This window comes from Colias croceus, chromosome 3 (assembly GCF_905220415.1).
Source record: "Colias croceus chromosome 3, ilColCroc2.1".
Lineage (NCBI taxonomy): Eukaryota > Metazoa > Arthropoda > Insecta > Lepidoptera > Pieridae > Colias > Colias croceus.
Window position 1 is genome coordinate 7977562 of NC_059539.1, and position 22874 is coordinate 8000435.

At 37.3% G+C, this 22874-nt stretch overlaps 2 protein-coding genes across 2 annotated transcripts; both read left to right on the forward strand.

Moving 5' to 3' along the window:
• The first annotated feature begins 13550 nt into the window (after nt 1-13550).
• Nucleotides 13551-14512, forward strand: LOC123705857. Its single transcript, XM_045654912.1, has 3 exons — nt 13551-13778; nt 14105-14285; nt 14363-14512. Exons 1-3 carry the CDS (start codon nt 13767-13769, stop codon nt 14509-14511), a joined length of 342 nt encoding a protein of 113 aa, XP_045510868.1. The 5' UTR covers nt 13551-13766; the 3' UTR covers nt 14512.
• Nucleotides 14513-15363: 851 nt separating this feature from the next.
• On the forward strand, nt 15364-18872 carry LOC123705985 (radial spoke head 10 homolog B-like). Its single transcript, XM_045655106.1, has 8 exons — nt 15364-15778; nt 15908-15966; nt 16055-16207; nt 16360-16590; nt 16676-16789; nt 16864-17830; nt 17914-18129; nt 18589-18872. The coding sequence occupies exons 1-8, from the start codon at nt 15442-15444 to the stop codon at nt 18870-18872; spliced, it is 2361 nt and encodes a 786-aa protein (XP_045511062.1). The 5' UTR covers nt 15364-15441.
• The last annotated feature ends 4002 nt before the right edge of the window (nt 18873-22874 follow it).

Here is a 22874-nt window from a genome sequence, read left to right on the forward strand (position 1 = left end):
TGCGACATCTGATTTTTATCGATATCATAAAAAATTTAGTAACATTCAGTGATAGTGACAGTTTATTATATAGGAAAATAAACAAAACAATTTAGGTATTACATATTTATTTAAAAAAAATGTCTGCCAAAATATTTGAACATAAAGATGGCGTGGCGCAACAAACTGGACTCGTCGAAATATTGGTGGAGAATGGCTAAGAATCGTGAAGTGTATTGGGAAATAAGGAGGCCTTTACCCAGCACTAGTGGGATCCTGAACGCTAAAAAAAAATACAACAAACGCGCTACAAAAAATATTTACATGTTATGTGCAAAGGCCAATGGTCACAAGTGACCCAGGCCCGGCGCAAAAGAATATATCTCAAAATATTGGTAATATTGAGTAATAATTAATTACTGCATAAGTCGCACCGCCGAAATATTTTTTAATATACACTATGTAATCACTACATAGTATAAAACAAATTCGCTTTCTCTGTCCCTATGTCCCTTTGTACGCTTAAATCTTTGAAACTACGCAACGGATTTTGATGCGGTTTTTTTTAATAAATAGAGTGAATCAAGAGGTTTATAATATGTATAATAACATCCATTAAATAGTGGAGAAGTACTATTAGTTTTGAGGTTTCTAATGTGATGTCGTAAATAATAACATTTTTTCCGCTTACATTGCAAACGCAGGCTGAACCCTACGAGTTTCATCAAAATAATGTACTAAGTATTGTACACATTGAAAAGGTCTACAGAAAAGTCCGTGATGGTATATGTCTATCTCTTATGGATAACCCACAATATTTAATATACAGTACAAGTGACCCAGGCCCGGCGCAAAAGAAATGTATCTCAAAATATTGGTAATATCTCTAATTAATTACTGCATAAGTCGCACCGCCAAAATATTTTTAAATATACACTATGTAATATACATATTTGCAAAACTTTCAACAGCAACTTTATATATTTAGAAAAATATTTCGGAGATGCGCCTTGTGCAGTAATTATCTACTCAATGATACCAATATGAGGTACATTTCTTTTACACAGATCGTTGAACAATATCTCACTTTGCCATCCCTTGTTGCTCTGCCCTTTTCATCGAATCAGCCCATGATTCTTCAGGGACTGCAAGGGACCTATTTACAATTTTACAATAATTTCTAATCAATAAAAGACTCAGGCGCTGTGTTAATGCATCGACGATGCTGGTCTTATGGTTATTACATATCCAGTTAAAATCGATATTAGCAATCATAACGGTCTTTGAATAAACACACAAGTCGTGTCTATGTAGGCATGGTAATAAATATTCTTCAAACACCTTGCGAGCAACATCCACAGTCTCACATAGTTTTATTGTTGGATAGGTGAGCGATTGTTTTTCCTTCCACCATTCTCTGAGCGAAATATAATTATAGATAGAATTTTCTACCGGGCTAGAAATTGTTAAAGAGTCCCTACACCTTAAACATTCAGTTTTTTTTCAAAACAGAATACGCTATATAGCCACTCACATACACTGTCGGTTGTATTTCGATTTTTTTTTAATAATTTTCAATTTCTTGCAGTTCTTGTGTTGTACTGTTATCTTCCGGAATTTGGAGAATTGGTATATCTTGACTACTTTGAATTTCAGGAATGGATGGCACATGAGTCGACTTATCAATTTTGGGTTTAGAAATGTTGGGGAACACAATGTCGTGAAAACCGAATAAGATTTCATTTTCATCTTTTTGGCAGTTTGATCCCCTGCTTAGAGGTGTGCTTAAGCGTGTCAGAATATATGACTTTAATGCTCCTTTGAAGTGGTAACATGTTGGGTGCCGGTTTGTTGGACTGTGTTGTCGTATCATGCCAAATAAATTTTCAAGAGCATCTTGGTTCAGTTGCCTTAAATTGAGATATTTGAATCCTTTTGCAGCTACTACTTCCCAAATATTTTGTAGAGATGATATTGTTGTGATGTAGCCATTAACACATCTAATGTTCCTCAATCGCAGTTGGCTATCGGACTTTAAAAAGTGTAGTGTTGCGAGAGTTTTCTTATATTTCGGCCAAAGCGTATGATGGAAACTGTTTTTGCTTACGTTTGTGCGAATATTTTTTTTTATATCATTTTTGGAAGCTGGCCCATTGGTGCAATCAAATAACCGATCAAGGTTTTCAATGATTTCAGCAGTCTGTAGAACGGCCTTACTTTCTGCTTCGTCCTGAATGCTCTCAGACATTAATTTCAGGATAGCAGCAACGGTGTTGCTTAAAATTTGAGCAGCAGTCTTTACTTTCATTTTGGCCCGATACTTTGGAGCAACGTGCGCTTTAGTTATTTTTGTGAATCGCAGTTGCATGCGGTTTTTTTCTTCTCCTCTAACCAAGTGACTCCACTTTGCCTTTTTATTATCAAGCATTAGTTCTCCACCCTTCAGAAAATTGTTCCGTATGGATTTAAAAAGGTGCGGGACGTCAAAAACAATGTAAATTTTTTCATTATCAAGCAAGAAGTAGTTTTCGTGGGGAAGAATTTCACATCTGCTTTTCAAAAGACTGAGAGCACCTCCATTCGTACAACCCTGATCGCATACAGTATTTATGATATTATAGCCAATTAACTTTAAAGTCCTGATGTTGTTTTCTATAAGCATTGCTAATTTTTGTGAGGATATAGTACCCTTGACAAAGTAATAAGAAATCGGCTGCTTTAATTTTTTGTGCACGCCTTGTAACATAAATACAAGAGCGTGATTTGCGATATGTTCTGATCGTCCATTGCTATCTCCAAGATCTTTAAAGCCGTCTATTTGATCTATTGAGGGATTGTAAATGAGCCGTCTTTTAAGAGAAATTTCGTCGAATAACAGATAACAAGTTCGTTCTTTATCAGATAATTTCTCTGCTTTTTTTTTTCAAGTGTTCTAGTATGGTTGGGTCGATTCCTGGCTCCAGCTTCATATTTTCTAAAACAATTTGCAATGTACGAATACTAGGCAGAGGCAAGAGCTGGCTCAGATATCTATATGCTTTTGGCGACTTTTTGTATATTGCCAAAGCCACACTCTTTCGTTTTTGATTTTTGATACCAGATTCAACCAAACTTTTTAAAACAGGCGATTCAATATTTGCGATTTCATTAAGTTTTTTCTTTAAACTCGAATTTTTAATTTCGTATTTATTAATTTAAAAGTTTGCGTTTTCGAGGTGTGACCAACAAAGCTGAAAAGAGATATATTATTAACAAGAGGAAAAGTAGTAATAAATATTATAGAGAAAGGTTAGTACACTTATTCGACAAAAATTTGAAAAATATAGTAACCTTGTTCTGGCATAGAAACATCAGACCCTTGATTTATTTTACTGCGCTCACTTGGATCAGATTCCCTTTTATCTCCCGTGTTATATTCTTTGGAAGTAGACGGTTCTGGAAAAGAAAACATTGTTATCTTTCGAAGTAAGTCATAGCATTTTGTTTCTATTATGTTATTCGAAAAGTTAAATATTTTAAATCATTTTTGATATTTGTGTGTTGGTACCTGGGTTATGTTGCCTTATCTCTCCAGAAATTGATAATTTGGACATATCGGAATAATTGTGTTCCGCCTTTATCAAACTTGATTCTGTGAAAAGAAAAAATAAATAAACAAAGATTACAACTTAAAAAGAAAAAGCCTTATACTATTGTCTTATATAAAATACTAGCTGCTCCGCGCGGTTTCACCCCCGTAGCTCCACTCCTGTTGGCCGTAACGTGATGTTATATAGCCTTCCTCGATAAATGGGCTATCTAACATCGAAAGAATTTTTCAAATCGGAGCAGTAGTTCCCGAGATTAGCCCGTTCAAACAAACAAACAAACAAACTCTTCAACTTTATAATATTAAGTATAGATATAGTTAATATAGTTATATACCGTTACGGGTTTCTTGTTTAGCTGGAACAACATGCTTATATAACTGTTTTATTTTATTTTAAGTTCTTTGTGTTTGAAATCCTTGACACACAAACATGTTTCAGAAAATGGAGTTTATCTGAAGGTACATAAATCAAATAATCTTTCCTAACAACTTCAACTCATTGTTTGACAACTATTTGCAAAATATACTGACCTTCTCCTGGCATAGAAACATCAGACCCTTGATTTTGTTTACTGTGCTCACTTGGATCAGATTCCATTTTATCTCCCGTGTTATATTCTTTGGAAGTAGATGGTTCTGGAAAAGAAAACATTGTTATCTTCCAAAGTAAGTCATAGCACTCATAGCTACACAGCCGAGAGGCACAATGAATATAGCAAAAAACTAAAGTTTTGTTTCTAATATGTTATTAATTGGTCCTTGTTTAGGCTAAGCCGTAACCTATTGTTTTTATATAATTAGTGATATACTATTACTGTTTTCTTGTGTAGCTACATCAAGGGGAAACTCTATATCTGCTAACGGTTCATATATAAAATTAAGCCAGTTAAAGGAACAACATGCTTATACTGTTTTTTTTAAGTTCTGTGAGTTTGAAATCCTTAACATGTTTTAGAAAATGGAGTTTATCTTACCAACAACTTGAATGCATTGTTTGATAACTATTTGCAAAATATACTAACCATGTCCTGACATAGAAACACCAGACCCTTGATCCCTTTTATCGCACTTACTTGGATCACTTTTTTTTTTTCCTTTTTATATACTTTGGAAGTAGACTGTTCTGCGAAAGAAAACATTGTTATTTTCCAAAGTAAGTCATAGCTAGACAACCGAGAGGCACAGAGAATATATCAATAAACTAAAGTTTTGTTTCATTTTTTATAATTTGTGTGTTGGTACCTGGACTATGTTGCCTTTTCTAGTTTTCTCTCCAGAAATGGATGATTTGGAAATATTGGAATAATTGTGTTCCGTAAGAATTTTTGAACTTGATTCTGTAAAAAGAAAAAAAAATAACACAGGGTACAACTTAGAAGTACCTCTGGGGTAAGGTACTTCCTCACTCGATCTGTGATATAAAATAATGTAGGGCAAACCATTTAAATGAAAATCAATTAATTTATATTCGTCTAATAAATCTTTTTAACAAAAAACCTAGTTATAAAATGGTTTATCTCATTCTTTCACGGCCAAATATTCAGTAGAGAGATGATGACAAAACTCTTTATGACTAAAATAGGTTTATTAGACGTTTGATAATTTGCATGAATAAGATAGTAAGTCTTAAGCTATTGTTTTTACTATAAAATATAGTTAGGGTTACCTACCAATATTCGCTACTTGTTTAGCTACATGAAGGGGAAACCCTATTAGTAATTCATCTGCTAACGGTTCACGTATCAAACCAATTGATGGAACAGCATGTTTTTTTAATTGGGTTTTCTTTTTCTTAAAATCTCTGGGTTTGAAATGCACTTCACACACATGTTTTAGCGAATGAAGTTTCTCTATAGGCAGATAAGCCAAATCTTCTATCCCGACCACTTTAACCCATTGTTTGCACAACAAAGAAACAATATTATTAAACATACACTGAGATATAAAAAAAGTTTATATATATATCGAAAGAAACGAAAAAAATGTGGACAGGTTACATCAACAGCAGGCATGTTAAGCTAGTCAATTCCCAGAGACTTCCATTTGTCACAATATATTTTCCTTGGTCCGTTCAACCGTACCATAGAAAAAACACATTTTCCATAGTTTGTTTTTTCCGTGTACAAAAATTAATGCTTTTTATTATAAAAATGATAAAATATTAATGATAAACCTTTCTCTTGAATCACGCTATCTATTAAAAAAAACCGCATCGAAATCCGTTGCGTAGTTTTAAAGATTTAAGCTAAGGGGTTAGGGACAGAGAAACTTGTTTTTTTTTCGGTTAACAATGTGACGTTGACAGTAATGACAATACTGAAAGAAAAAAAAAGAGATAGATTCTGTAAGAGTAAAAAGGACAAAAATACCCGCCATAGACCTTAGTAACCGTTTCATACAATCTTTTTTTATATAGTGCCGGTTGGCGACCGGATGAGAGGGCCCTATGGACAACTTGGGGGGGCTCGGGCGTCCCCGCAGTCTCCAGACTAGTCCCCGTCATTGCGGCTTCTAAGTGTGTGTCTCAGGTCCAATTGTAAAGCGCCTCGATTCACTACCGTCTTCTCACCTTCTTCACTCTCCTCTAAAAACACATGAAAAAGGCAAGATACAGAAGTAACGTTGCACAGCGGCAGCACTCCCTCTCGCTGAAAGTGGACCTCACCAATATCAGAGGTCTCCACTCAAATCTCGCTGCAGTCCACTTCCACCTAGAGACTCATAAACCCTGTATCTTGTTCCTCACGGAGACGCAGATAAGATGTCCGTCTGACTTGGCGTACCTATCCTATCCCGGCTACACCCTGGAGCACAATTTTAAAGCTCGGTCAGGTGTGTGCGCGTACGTCCGAGACGACATCTGTTGTCGGCGTCTCCGGTATCTTGAAGACCCCCATTTTTCCGTACTATGGATGCTGGTGGACACAGGCCCAGAGAAACTTCTCTATGCATGTGTCTACCGAGCGCACAGTGGAGACCAGGAGACGATCAGGCTCACAGAGTACCTAAGTGAGGCGGCGGACGCTGCTCAGCACAAATACCCTTCCGCTCAGCTTGTGTTACTGGGGGATTTTAATGCCCACCACCAGGAGTGGCTATACCCATACCAGTGCACTGACCTCGCTGGGAGAGAGATGCGTAAACTTGCTATAGCATTGAATCTCACCCAGCTGGTTCAAGGAGCGACGCGGGTTCCTGATGTTGAGAGCCATACAGCCAATTGCTTGGACCTTCTGCTGACAACAGATCCAGACCGTTACTCGGTAGCGATTTCCTCGCCGCTTGGCAGCTCCGATCACTGTCTGGTGAAATCTGTATCTGTCTACTCGCCGCCCGATCCCAGTCCTAAGGGCTCTCGGCGCGTGTGGCAATACAAATCAGCAGATTGGGATGAGATGCGTTCCTTTTTTGCATCATATCCTTGGCGGCCTGTCTGCTTTTCTTCTGAAGACCCTTCGACCTGCGCGGATGCTGTGACTGATGTGTTGCGACAGGGAATGGAGTACTTTATTCCATTCTCCGACGTAGCCATGTCCGGCAAAGCTCAGCCCTGGTTCAGAGCCGATTGCAGACGCGCTGAAGCGCTAAAGCAAGAGGCGTATCTGGCTTGGGTTGACGCTCGACACCGCAAAGCGAGGGATGTATCTGAAAAGAAGAAAGCCTTTAACCGGGCTGCCAAGTCCTGCAAGAAGGCTCTACGGAAAGCTCGATTTGACCACGTTAGCCGTATAGGGAACAAACTGGCTTCTTACCCCTCCGGTAGTAAAGCGTTTTGGTCCCTGGCAAAGTCGGTTGAATCGAATTTCTGCCGCCCCTCACTTCCTCCACTGCTGAAACCTGACGGGACGCTGGCTCACACCGCCGTAGAGAAAGCGAACCTATTTGCTACTCTATTTGCGGAAAATTCTCGTCTGGATCCCGCAAGCGCAAAACCTCCCAGTCTACCTGGATGCGAGGCGAAAATGCCGGAAATTCGCATCCGTCAGACGGAGGTTCTTAAAACGCTGCGGAATCTTGACGTGAATAAAGCCAGTGGCCCTGATGGAATTCCAGCCATAGTTCTTAAAACCTGTGCGCCTGAACTTGCTCCTGTTTTGACACGCCTCTTTCGCCTTTCGCTGACGACTGGAATAGTACCGAAATCATGGAAACTTGCCAACGTGCAGCCTGTGCCCAAAAAAGGCAGTCGTGCCGATCCTTCCAACTACAGGCCAATATCAGTCACGTCCATACTCTGTAAGACTATGGAACGTGTACTGAACAGCCGGCTCCTGGCACACCTAGAAGCGAACGACCTCCTCAGTGACCGACAATACGGGTTCCGCCGAAACCGGTCCACTGGGGATCTTCTAGCGTACGCCACCTACATCTGGAGCGAGGCCATCGAGAATCATGGTGAAGCACTTGCTGTCTCCCTTGATATCTCGAAGGCCTTCGATAGGGTCTGGCATGATAGTCTTATTGGCAAGCTTCCATCCTACGGTCTGCCTGCTGGTCTCTGCGCCTGGATCTCAGATTTTCTGAGAGACCGGTCGCTTCGGGTAGTCGTTGACGGCTGCTCGTCCGACCAAATGGCTATAAATGCCGGAGTCCCTCAGGGATCAGTTCTCTCCGCAACACTCTTCCTGCTACACATCAACGATCTGCTGAAACCCGGTATCTATGGGTACGCAGACGATAGCACTGTTGTGGAGAGATATGTATCCAGCGCGCGAGCCAGTACGGCACAAATTCAGTCTCTACGGGAGGCGATGGTCGATCGCATGAACTTGTCCTTACAGGCGGTCTCCGACTGGGGCGATGCCAATCTGGTCAAGTTCAATGCGTCTAAGACCCAGGCGTGTCTGTTCTCTGCTAAACGGAGTCCATTCCACCTGACTCCGAATTTCCAAGGTGTGTCCGTGCCGATAACTAACCACCTCGAGCTTCTTGGTATCACCTTAACGCCTACTCTGAACTTTGGTTCCTTCATTGAATCTAAAGCCCAAGTAGCCTCAAAAAAGCTTGGAATTCTGGCGAAGGTGAGACAGTATTTCAGCCCGGGACAGTTGCTCAACCTTTATCAAGCACAAGTCCGATCGTGCATGGAATACTGTTCTCACCTCTGGGACGGTTCCGCCAAGTACCAGCTGGAGGCGCTTGAGGCGATAGAGAGGCGTGCCAAGAGGCTCATAAACGACAATGACCTAGTAGGCAAAAAGCTCCAGAGCCTCGGTCACCGCCGCAGAGTGGCCAGCTTATCGGTCTTCTATCGGATACACTTTGGAGAGTGCGCTGCGGAACTGCACGATCTCGTTCCGCCATCCCCGTTCTTCCATCGATCGTCGAGGCGCACAGATTCTAGGCATCGCCATATGGTGGACGTTCCATGTACCCGGACTAAGCGGTTCGGTTCCACATTCTTTATCCGAACCGCGAGGGACTGGAACATGCTTCCTGAGTCTGTGTTCCCCGACGAGTACAATATGGGGGTCTTCAAGCGTAGAGTGAACAGGTACCTTCTAGGGAAGCGCGTTCCATCTTAGACCGCATCTCAGCTTAACATCAGGCGAGATTGTGGTCAAGCGCTTCCCTATTACCAAAAAAAAAAAAAAAAAAAAAAAAAAAAAAATAGAAGCTGCGTAAGGCTGGTTCGCACTGCGGAATAAAATTTACTTTTCTCCTATTTGTATTTTCATAGATAATAGCTGGATCAGATAGTCGTAGTTAATCATCGAATGATGTTTTACTCATCCTGTAATAGATAGGGAGGCGAAGAGGGGAATTTTCTGCAATACTCGAGCGTGGCAGTTTAAGATATGAGAGATACCTTAGACCTAATAGAACAACCTTGTTAACTATTTAGCTCTTTAAGTAGTGACGCGCGCCCAGGATAGACGATCAGATTAGTAAAAAAAAATCGATCGTCTGAAATACTCGAGCGCGTCAGATTAAGATATTGGGGGTTGATTTTAGTGTTTTAAGACTAAATTTAACTAATCTGACGATAAGTCCTTGACGCCGCCAAGTTATAGGGTCGCGAACTTGTAAAAAAAAAACGTTAATCCGGCATTCTCGAGCGCGATTGTTTTTATTTTTATTTTGAAGAATATAATCTAAAACTCACTAAAAATACAAAATCTGCCGGTTTCCGCGTGACCGGAAGTCTGGAGGAGCCATTTCGTCTTCCGAAAAACGCGTTGCAGTATATAAGTCGCGAACGATATATTTTACAAAAAAAAAGTTTGAATAAACAAAAAAGGTAATTTTATTTTACACAAAAAAGGTCTCTTTACATTTTTGTCCAAAGTTAAAACTTTTTGACTTGAAGCATCATAAAAACTCAAACTCCCGGTTTTTTTAGTATATCTCGAAAACTGAGGGTGTTAAGAAAAATTGATATGAAATAACGATGATTAAAAAAAAGAAACTCTCAAACCTTTTTCGGTCAGATTAAGAGAACCCACCAACATTTTTGTCAGATTAAGAAAATATGCTTTGAGGAGACCGAGATAAACCTCCCCTATGAAAATCTGACGCGCTCGAGTATTTCAAAAGGACTTTTTTTTTCTGCATTTTCAAAAATTCATCGTAACTTATCGTCACGCCGAAATCGTCAGTTTTTTTAAGGGGAGCTTCCTTGGGGCCTACTTAACACCCCTTCCGAAAATCTGACGCGCTCGAGTAAATTTTTTTTTTGTGCATTTTTGACGAATTAATATGCCTAGCCCCACCACGCAAACCGGCAGATTAGTATACCGTTGTTATCAGAGGCACTTGGGGCATACGTAGTATGAATATCTGACGCGCTCGAGAATGCCCAAGTAACTATTTTTTTTACATTTTTGAAAATCCGTACACGCCAAACCCACCGCTAAAATGGTTTTTACCATAGAAGCTTTTCTTTTCGAAATTATTTTATCTATCGATTTTGATAAGTCTCGACGGCGCCGTTTAATTACGCCATTTAGCTACCTCGCCTCCCTATCTATAATAACTGAAAAACTTTTTACTGTATTTTCGTAGCTCTTGATATTTTATGTAGGAAAATCCTTTCATTGGTCTCAAAGCCGTAAACGGGTGAATCGAGTGCTTCTTTTGATACGTCTGTTACGTCGCCGCCGTAGTAGCAAGTAAATCAAAATTGATCGTTTATCCATTTTAGACGTTCGTTTTGTACGGCGAACTGCATCGAACTGACAAATTACTCGCGGATTTTTATCCGGAGTGCGTATAGGTGTAATTTTGACCGCGGAATAAAAATCACGCGGATTTTATTCGCGCGGAAAATATCTGCAGTTCAGACACGGCCTTAGGGAATCTTCAAAAACAAGCAGAACGCCAGATATGCCAGAAAGATATTTCAAGAATTATTATTTGTGGAAGCGTATGATACGTCTCCCAATGATATTGTAAGTAGAAAAGTATAGAGAGGCTAAAGGCGATCCGGGCATGTTGAAACCTGGCTTATTAGCGCTTCGAGAGCGACAGGTTGAAATGTGACTAATTACCCAGAACATAACATGACCTCAGTTGTCTCTTTTTCGCTTACAATAGTTGAAACTTACTTTGATGTTTATCGTGAGTGTGTTAGGTGGTTTTTAGTATGCCGTTTTTGAATATCGAATGATATGCTGGTAGCCTGTCTACACCTTTTTACTTTTAATGGTCATTGCGGTCTCCCTTTAGTCACAATAGCGAAAGATATGCGATTTTTGCGAGAAGTAATTAGGTACTAATAGATGTTTTAGTGTATCGTGTAATTTTTAAGACAGTGTCATTGTTTAGCCAGTTACAAATATAGCAGCACTATCTATAGTACACTTTTTTTTAGTTACACTTCTATTAGAATTTGTCTCAAAGTTTTAAATGAAATCTTACGTAGGTACGGTAGGATTGGCGTCTCGGAACATCGTACGTTCCGATGCGCAATAGGTACCTACGCAATTTTGGGTATCAGCGCCCAGCGGGATTGTCAACTTGACTGTACCTGCGTCCTACACTTGCGGCTAACGTCCGAACCGCCATTAAGTTTGAATCGAACTTTACCATAATGTTGAATTCACATTTCTTTTAATGTCGTTGTGGTTTACTGGAGATGATTCCGTATTTTATTATGGAGACAGGAGAACTAGAAAGACCCATCGGCTAATATTCGTAAATATTTCTGATAACTTTACAGGGAAATAGTAAGTCGCTAATACATCTCGAGGTGCGTTTATAGACCTAATTAGTAATTATATTATGAAATACTTTTCTAAGATATCTAGTATCTTGCTCAGCATAAAAACGAGGCCAAAGATAATTAACGTATTAAATTATTTGTACTTTATTCATTAGATTATTATATTGTCCTATTAAATTAATTGATTATCGTTTGATTAATTGCTTTGCTTTTATCTCTAATCTTAATTGTTTTAATGCAACGAGTATGATTTATGTTTGTATCTAAAATATCGTGTGATTTTATTTACGTTATTTAAGTGGTATTTTATTAACATGTATTTTGTGCTATTGATAAGTTTAAGAAATGAAAATATAGATAAAGTGTATAATTATTGAAATTGTTAAATAAATGCACAATGATGTATATATAGACGTATTTTTAGGAAAAGTGGAATGATCATAATGCACAATTTATGTAAATTTATAATTGTAATTATTGTATTGTAATTTATAGTCCATAAATTACAAACTACGAATTATTATACATAATATTATAATATATCTATAGTATGATATAGTCACATATTTTAATGTTGGTCTGTGATGTGTCAGCTTTGGTAAATAGGTATAAAGTGGAGAATATAAAATTGTTGTCTCTTAATTAATTACTTTTTCTTTTCATGGGACAACTTTATTCTGGCGACAGAGTAAGTAACATTCCCATCAGCATCGCCGTGGATGTGATATCCATATTTAAGTATTTTTCTCCTTTTTTCAATTGAATATTAACTCAAACTGCATTTCCTACCGTAAATTATCGTAAGAAAAGTGCCCAGATTTGTTATGCTTTAATATCGAATTGTTAACATTGTTGTAAAGGTTTTAGAGTATCGGTGTGTTTAGGTATATCTATGGACAAGGTTCTAAGAAATGGTACTTGTATATTATTTTAGGTACTAACTGTAAGTTGTAACTATTAACTCTCATTGAGATGGTTCTTTCTTTGTGTGAGTTTATTAAAACCAACTAGGATACGAGTATGAAGAAGATATTGTTTTTTATTATTATTAATTTATACAATCCTGTTGTTATTTATTTTTTAAGTTTCTTGCCATTATTTGTTCTTTTTATTACTTAGCAGTTGATATGTTAAATACGATCCAATATCCAAGTATTATTACATCATGTAGGTACCTCTGTGACATACCCTTCTCCACGTTTATATAAGTTATAGACACTAAGACAGAATTTATTCTGCATTATCTGAAGTTCATTGGGATAATTGTTATTATTCAAGTCTGTGATGCGTGACAAGCGGGAAAAGAGTTCCTCGGAATAAAAATATTGATAGAGATATTATGTATTTATGACTACTTACATATGAAATTACGTCTTTCCTATCAATACTTAGTGCATTTTTGTTAAACATAAAAATTACGAGAACCCTCACACGCAGTCTCATCATCTAACTAAAATAAGAAAAATTATTTCATGTTCAATAATAATATTTTGTGTTTTGTTAATGTAAACGACATTATCAAAACACTAAATTTATCCCAATGTTTAACTTTAGAAATTATTTATCCATATTGTATTATACTGTAACATAGAAAACAAATGTCCTCTTGTTATTAATCCAAAGTTTAAATGAGCAATGTACTTAATATGTATACAATAAATATTTTTTCAAAATAATGTTTTTTTTTTCACCAATTTCCTTGTCAATAATAAAGATTGACCGCAATCCTATTGAAGCATTTACTTATAATTCTATAATTTCATAACGTTACATAAAAACTGTACCAGACAGTTACAAGTAAACAAGTTTTGATACTACATTCCTGGGTAATTTGGATTTAGCACAATATGCTAGTTACTTCAGTCATAATAAGCCTAGTTGTACAGCAAACGTATGACTTAACCGTTCTTAAGTAATCGCTAATAACTGTGTAAATAAAAGAATACATTACTTATATGGTTTACAGTTTACACAGTTTCAGAATACAGTCTTTAAAGATTTTAAGATTTTATAGACAATTCGTTGTTCGAAAAAATGGACTCTAAGGTAATGTTAATGTTAATTTTTTATAACTACTCGTGTTCTAAAATACAAAATTGGTATCTCCGATCCTCATAATGAACTTTTCTGCTATTTAAAACGGGGAGAAATCTTCAATTAGTGATCGTAAAATCAAGCCATTGGTCCTTGAATTAAATACTAAACATTTTAGATTTCTCATAAAATATGTTTAAAAAATTTCAAATCCGTTTATTTGAAAAACAATTTCGATACAAGTTTATAATATTTAGTTAATTTTGTTTCATTATTTGCTCACAAGAAAATTGTAACAAATAGATTTGTCGATTTTTATATTGTTTTAATGATTTTAGACTCTGTTATTCTGCACTGTGATGGGATGTCTGACTTCATGCTTAAGAGGAGAAACGGCTGGTGAAAGTCAATCTCTACAGAGAATACCCGTAGAAAGTTTCAGTGGCACTACAAACGATGGACATCAAGACAGTCCTTCGTCATCGTGGAAATATTGGCCTTGGAAATTTTGGAAATGGGGTTAAAATTTTCAAAATCACTTGTTTTAGTAGATTTTATTTTTAAGTGCGTATAATAAACTGCAATTTTTTCAATAGGTCGTTCTGTGTTAAACGAGGGTTTAACACATACTTCTGATTTAATGCAGAGTGCATCTAGAAGACCTTACTATCATAATTTACATTCTGAACGGAAATTGAAGAGAAAGATTAAATTTCTTGTGAAAATACAAAATTATGACAAATAAATATGTTCGTTTCAATTCTACGTATATATCTACCGGTTTATTACAACACAAATAATGCTATATGCTATAAAGCATAATGCCGTTTTCAGGCCTAAAACCAACCTAAAACGGAGTCTGGATAAAATTTTCGAATCTGGTTAAATTTTGCTCTATAACGTGCTATAACATATTAAAAAGGTTTTTTTATCAGGAAATATTAAAAGTTAAATTGTGTCTGTGAATTGTTTAAGCTTGTATCCTCTTGTATCGAATAAATCGATGGAAATGGAAATAAATGAGATGACAATTTAAGTATCTAGAACGCCTATCATGCGATGTGTAAAAAGATAAAATAAATTATATAAATTCAAACTGTAATATTAAATTAATAAATATAGAACATAACGGTGTTGTACCTACTACCTAGTAGGATAACATTTTTCTGTTATAACTACATATTAGATATGTATAAATTGCCATTCCTCGACAACATAGGGGCTAACTTTATGTTAAATTTTATTTAGAAAACAAATAGTTACCTAATTGAATTTAGTTATTACTGCGAGAGTATTTAGTTAGATTATGAGCTAGCGCGCAAGAGCAACTTTTGTCTCCGCAACTATTTTCAATTTTGTCTCTCCCATCAACTCTATGGGGAGTTGCGTCGCTACGTGCGTGCACTTTTACTAGCCCATGGGTGGAGAGACAAAAATATACCTAGTTGCGGAGACAAAGTTGCTCGTGCGCGCTAGCTCTTAGAATTTTTTTACCTACTTATTTTATTTTTGATTTTATACGTAGCCGTAGGTAAGTAGGTATACAAAAACGTACATACTCCTTGCAGTCAACAAAGTTTTTGGTACTTTGTCAATTTGACAAGTAATTATTTAACATATTTTATATTATTCAAGACTTTAATCTAGTTCAAATTAATTTAAAGCAATATAAAATATGTACTACGTTGATTCCCAACGGACCATCACAAGACGCGAGAGCTCTTTAGTAATTGGTAAACACAATAAAGATGAAAAAATCGATTACGAAGCATTTTCAACTGCTCGCGGGCCATCCACTGTGCGTCTCGTAAGCGATTCTGGAGCTTCTATAGAAGCCCGACAGAAGGGCTCTGTTCAAAAAGAGCTCGTCACTATGTTATTCGAATCAATGCTTGATCACATAGTGGATTCTTGGGATGTTATAGAAACCAGGAAAGTCGAGGAAGTTCCTACTGATTTTCCACGGACAGCTAGCGAGTTGACTTTTGGAAGCAAGAAGAAAAAGTCAATAGGTATAGGACCCTTATAGTATTTTCAGTTTGAGCTACTCTTGGAGTAAATATAGAAAAATAATATAAACGTATTATTTTTTATCTAATGTAGTTAGTCACTTGCATCCTAAAAATGTATAAACTTTACAGTTAAATCAAGTAAAAATAAGAAAAGTCAATCGAAAATGGAGTTCTACGACAATGCACAGGTAGGTCACTTATAAAGTAACATAGACTAACGAATCTGCTAACAATGATACTATATGGTGCTGCTAATTTATTTTTTTAACTGTTTAGACTGATTTGTCAATCCAACAATGTTGGTGGGCATCTCCAGATGAAAGAGCCATCATACGGTTCCGCAATGGAAATATTTATGAAGGCGATATATCTATGAAGTGCATGCATGGGGAAGGGCGCTTCCAGTGGGCTGATGGAACAGTTTATTTAGTACGAATACACCTTACTACTTTGCTGTACCTATGTTATTCGAATATTTCACTTGAATTCATATTTCATATAATATTAATATATGTTGATACTTGATACATACAAATAATACCAAGGTACAATATGTAAACATTCTTCTCTATTCTTTATAGGGTCAATTCAAAGATAACGAAATAAATGGTAAAGGTATCATTCAGTGGAAAGATGATACATGGTATGAGGGTGATTTTGTTGGAAACATTCGTCACGGTAGAGGCCTCTACGTCGATTCCCGTAAACAACTTTCGTACTCAGGAGGCTGGCACTGTGGAACTAAGCACGGTCTCGGGGCCATATATTTTTCCGGAACTTTTAAAAATTCCTATACCGGAGAATGGGTCCACGTTAGTTTTTCTTAGAAAATGTTAAACAAATTAATTATTCGTGGAATTATTAATTAAAAGGTTATATTTTTTCCTTTTATTTCAGAATGTACGGCATGGTTTTGGGTCCCGTGAATATTGTGCTTTGAGTGGTTATAAAGGCGATTGGGATTATTACGTAAGAGATGGAAAAGGTTTGATGATATGGCCAAATCACGATGTTAGTGGAAACTGGAAAGCTATTTGACTTGATTACTAGATTTGAGATTCGTTTTAAAATAATTGTCTTTATAGTTTTACAGGGGCGAATGGAAGAATGGTGTAATGTCTGGATATGGAATTTATATTTGGGATTCTTATTTTAACAATTCCATGTCTTTGCCTTCCATTATTGCTTATAGAGGCAATTGGGAGAGAGGTCGACGTCATGGATATGGTGTCTTAAACCTAGGTTTTGGTTTAGGATCATATTATAAGGGAGAGTTTAAGAATAATAATAAACACGGTGCGGGGAAATTTATAACGAATAGTGGATTAATACTTCAGCATAAAAATTTGTTTATGGATGATAACTTTGGACCGCTATCTGATAACACCGAATGTAATAATTTATCCATGGATTATAAAAGGACCCAGCCTCAACAACCCTATCAATTTGACATTTGTGATCAATATATAGGATTATTTTATCACATTGAACAAGCCATTAAAAATCTTGATAAGGACCAAGAAACAAGAGATGCTATTATAAATGAATATATGGAAAACAACAAAACAGTAGATTACACTTCAGTTCATAAAAATGACCGACAAACGGAATGTGATAGTTTTAATTTCGTAGATTTTCTAAAATTTGAAGAAAATTCCTTGCGAAAATCTCTACAGTGTTATGAAATACAACTGAAACGTATATATTACCAATATGCAACTATCTGTAACGATGAAGAAATACACCACACGCCAATTCTTATACGTTTATATTTATGGCAATTATATTATGATTGTAACATTCACGAGAAAGGACTTACTCTTGTAGAAATAGATAGAATGTTTCATGCTAACCCCGAATGGTTAGCAAGATCACCACACAATCCATTTGAAAAAATTTACTTTTGGCAATTTCTACACTGCCTCATTTCGATCGCTAATAAGCTATACGCTAAACATCAATTGCCTGAAAAAAAGCCTGATACTATTTTAGCCGGAGCATTTAGAATTTTTATGGAAAACGACGTTTTACCGGGAGTTGGCCGTAAAAAAGGTACCTATAAATATGTATTTCCTCATATTTAGGTCACAATTATTGTTTAAACTTACTAGGTACCATTAAAATAATGATTACAGGTCGTTTAACAAGTGGATATGGATCATTCGTACCGCTTAAAGGAGTATATAATTTATATAGATATTTAGGAGAGCCTTGCACTGTAAGAGACTTTCTATGTGGTATGCGACGACCACCACATTACACAGATATGCCACAACCAGTTTTAAAGGAAGAAGAAGTTTTACTTGGTCGAAATGCTTATGTTTTTGGTGATGAAATAACTTTTATTGCAGGTAACTAATTTTATGCAATGTGCCATATAGGTATTATAGGTAAAGGATTTGGTAAAACTAGTACGCATATAAAACGTTATATCTCCCTAACGTTATGATTTATTTCTTACTAGGTTTCTACCCGCGGCTACGCCCGCGCAGTCAATAAAAAACCCGCATAGTTCCCGTTCCCGTGGGATTTTCGGGATTGCATCATTTTCTCGGGATAAAAAGTAGCCTATGTCCTTTCTCGGGTATCAAAATATCTCCATACCAAATTTCATGAAAATTGGTTCAGTAGTTTAGGCGTGATCGAGTTACAGACAGACAGAGTTACTTTCGCATTTATTATAATATTAGTATGGATTCACATTTAATATTTTTAGATAATGATTGATAGGCGTGATGTTTTTTTTAAATTGTGTACTTATTTAATTTAACTAGTTATATATTTCGTAATTATATTTTTTTTAATTTCAGATAATCAAGAGATAGATTATAATTTCGAAATGACTGACTTAAAATTGTTTAACATCAGCAACCTTTCCAGTAAGACTGTAATATCATACTTCTCCCTTATCTTTCCTCAAATCATAGAAAAGGATAAAATAATGAATCTAAATATAGAGCTGACTTTCTTTGAATTTTTCGAAGTATTCATAGCATGTGTTGAAGAAAGCATGCGCTTGAGTGAGGAAGAGATAAATAATCGAGAGCGATCTTCGAATATTACACCTGATGAAAACAATACCAAAATAAAGTAAATAAATTCGTTTTTATATTATTAAAATGTTGTTTCTTTTACTCGACGAACACTCCCAAGACAAAAGGCATCGAATCTGTATCATATCTGTTTGATTCACTGCACAATCTATAAATTACTTTCAAGTATCTGAAAACGACTTTGTGGGGACATAATAAAAGTGGTTGAATATGGTATAAAGGTGGTATATAATATGAACCCAAATAGGTATTTCATAGATATTTACTTTAACTTTACCTTATCTAATTCTCTTCGCTAGCTTGCAAAGCAATGGCAATTTGATATTTCACAATTATTTTTAATGAAACACCCAATCTTGAGACGTAGGTAAAAAAAACTTCTGGACATACCGACGTAATATTTTGATAGCGCGTGTGTATACTGCAATAAAAGTGTGATCTAAGGTAGAGCGGGTGGAGCTGTTGCTCTACGCGCAAAAGTTATTTGTACAGTTTATTGTTTGATTGAACTAACCATAGAACTAACATAGGAAGGTTATGAAATTGAAATCATTTACTCCTAGGAATAAATATTAGAATACTATAGTTTGGGTTCGTTAGTTAATGGGTTTATTGGAATTATACACTATTACTGATAAAAGAACATTTATTATAATATTAAAAAACACAAAATACTACAAGGATCAGATCAAAACCGTTACAATGAATAATTTTAAAAAGCGCAGAGACATGGCTGGACGCTGGCGAGATTGTAACGGACTAACTTTCACTTTTTAAATAACTACGTCGTATCCCGAAACCGAACGGGCGGTCGACGAGTCCTTTAGGCGCGCGGGGTTGCCACATTGCTTGGCGCTATATCCTCCCCCTCCAAGTCAGTAGCAATATCTGGTGCTGGCTTGGGACCTTGTTTCTTCTTTGGTCTACCTCTTTTACGACCATGAACAATTGGGGTGGAAACACCGGTATAAGGGGTCAGAAGACTGACATGGTACTTGCCTCGGAAGGTATTGTTATTGTCCACGACTTCATAGGTCGTGGAAGATACGCATTTGGAAATTTTGTACGGACCTTCGCGTTTGGGAGCAAATTTACTGGTGAATCCTCTAAAAGCTTTATTTGGGCGATGGGTCTCCACGAGTACGAGAGCACCCTCCTTATAGGTAGGACTTAGACGACGGTCTTTATCAGCAGCACGCTCTCTAAAATCCTGTGGATGATCAATTCGCCCTTTTACTTGAAGGTAGGGCGTTTTATTGGGCAAATAATTTGTATCAGAGATTATTGCCCCCGAACGACCCGTTCCTTGATTAGGTTCAATCTTATTCACAGCGATGGAAGTAGGTCCTCCCCCTGAACTGAAGATACCACTATTATCTTCTAGTATAGTTGTTAATTTATTCTTATCAACATCTGTTAAGAGAGTTGTCTCGCACTCGCGGAGAACCATAGCAGAACGAGCCACAAGCACAACGTGGTCGTCTCGTTCGTATTTGAGTTCAAAAAAAGTGGTGGAGCGCATTGAATATTTGTTGTTAAAAAAATCTAGTACCATGCCAGCGTCCCGGATAAAATTCATCCCCAATAATGAATCGGTGGCGCCTGGTAAAACTATAAAAAGCGTAGTTATGGCAACTCCGTGAACCTTTACATTGACTAAAGCGGTTTCTACTATTTCTACGCGCCTAGTACCATCGGCAAATTTCAATTCGGTTTCTATGGATTTGAACACTTGCCCATTGGCACGCAAACATCTCGTTAAACTGACACTAGCAACGGATTGTTTAGCACCGGTATCCAATAAAGCGGTACCGATGGTATTGTACACTTCCACACTGAAAATTGGTCGCACACACGGTTTAAATACTGAAATGTCAGCTACTATTGATTGAAATGAAGATGTGGAAGGCATAGGTGCGCTTCGTCTTTCTTTACACACTTCACAATTTGATCGAACCACCCCCGGTGCACCACATCCAAAACAAGTGATTGCCGGGCGCGGTTCCAATAACTCTGGTGAAAGTGCGGTTTCCTTTTTTACAGGTTCTGAAGCGAGTCTCCTTTGCGATAACTTCCTACAGTCGCCTATATTATGTCCATAAGTTTTGCAATATGAGCACCTCAATCTTTGTCTATTGTTAGGTGGTGTATTGCTAGACGAAGGTATCGATGTAGAGGTAGAAGGTGTTTGTATTAACGGAGATTGTACAACAAGTGCCGGTGTAACGGGTATATAAGTATTTTCCTTGACGGGCGCGGTAGCGCGCACTTCATCAAAAATATCTTCCACCACTCGGGCGTGTTGTAACAACTCGGAGAACGACGCAAATATAGTTCTCGGTACTCTTTCACGAATCCTTCTATGAAGCAGGCCGTAAACCATGTCAAGCTGCACTGGATTTTCTGGCAGTGTATTTGGTGGGAGTTGTGCAAACAACGATCGTATTCGACACACAAATACATCTGTTTTTTCATCTGTTTGTTCGCGGCTGAACACTTCTCTATATACTTTATGTGGTGGCAAGCGCGGTCCAAATGTCTGACGCAATAGATGTAAAGCCTCATCCCAACTAGAAATGGAGTGCTTCACGCCTTGCCACCATGTGGCAGCAAAACCTTGTAGTAGCATCGGTAATCCTCTCAACGCCATGTCATTGCTGACTCCTAAGCAGTCCTTGTATATTTGAACAGCGTCTATGAATGCCATTATGTCTCCTTCGCCGTTAAATCTTGATGAGCAATTTGAAAGATTACTTACAGTTGATGACGGCGGCGGCGCGGCCTGGTAAGGCGGCTGCCGTAATGCCTGAAGTAAGTATACAAACTGCTGATCTGATAAAAGCACAGGTGCTGAAGCCGGCGGCTGAGGTGAGGCGACAGGCGGAGCACGCCCGTGCTGCGATCGCGGTAAGTAGTCGGGCGACTCACGCCCGTATAGCGGCGGAGGTGATGGGGCCGAGACGCCGGCGGACATAGGTCCAGCCAGCGGCGGTGTCGATGTACGAACATCGACAGGTACGGCGCTGCCATGTGAAGTAGACGGTAACGAACCGTCATACTGCTCCGCAACAACAGGGTGTGTGTTAGGTCGCTGTTCACTGTGTCCGATACTATTCGCACGTGACCGAGAAAGCACCATGGTTAATAATAAAAGTTATGCAAACACAAAGGTAATTAAATGTTCTAAGTAAAGTGTAAATTATAAAAAGTCTAACGTATATAAAAACCCAATCTATAACAATAGTCATTCATATGTAGTATCTATTGTAATTAAAACTTACTATGTAAAATTATAAAAGTCAAACGTATTTAAAATAACCAAACTATAGCAAATATTATTAACTAACATTTAATATTCACAAGTCTTTCAAATATCCTTTAAACTTACAATTAAAACGATCACTATAAGTTTAATACGACGTTCACTATTCACTTATGTTCAAAACACACGATAATATTCATAATATTATATACAAAAGTTTTTAATACTTGCTAACTGTCTTTTAAACTTAAATACTGCACAGCCTAACGTTGGGACGCCACATATAGTTTGGGTTCGTTAGTTAATGGGTTTATTGGAATTATACACTATTACTGATAAAAGAACATTTATTATAATATTAAAAAACACAAAATACTACAAGGATCAGATCAAAACCGTTACAATGAATAATTTTAAAAAGCGCAGAGACATGGCTGGACGCTGGCGAGATTGTAACGGACTAACTTTCACTTTTTAAATAACTACGTCGTATCCCGAAACCGAACGGGCGGTCGACGAGTCCTTTAGGCGCGCGGGGTTGCCACATTGCTTGGCGCTATAATACTAGATTTCCGCCCGCGGCTTCGCCCGCGTTTGCAAAGGAAAACCCGCATAGTTCCCGTCCCCGTGGGATTTCCGGGATAAAAACTATCCTATGTGTTAATCCAAGTTACCCTCTATATGTGTGCTAAATTTCATTGTAATCGGTTCAGTAGTTTTTACGTGAAAGAGTAACAAACATCCATACATCCATACATCCATACTTACAAACTTTCGCCTT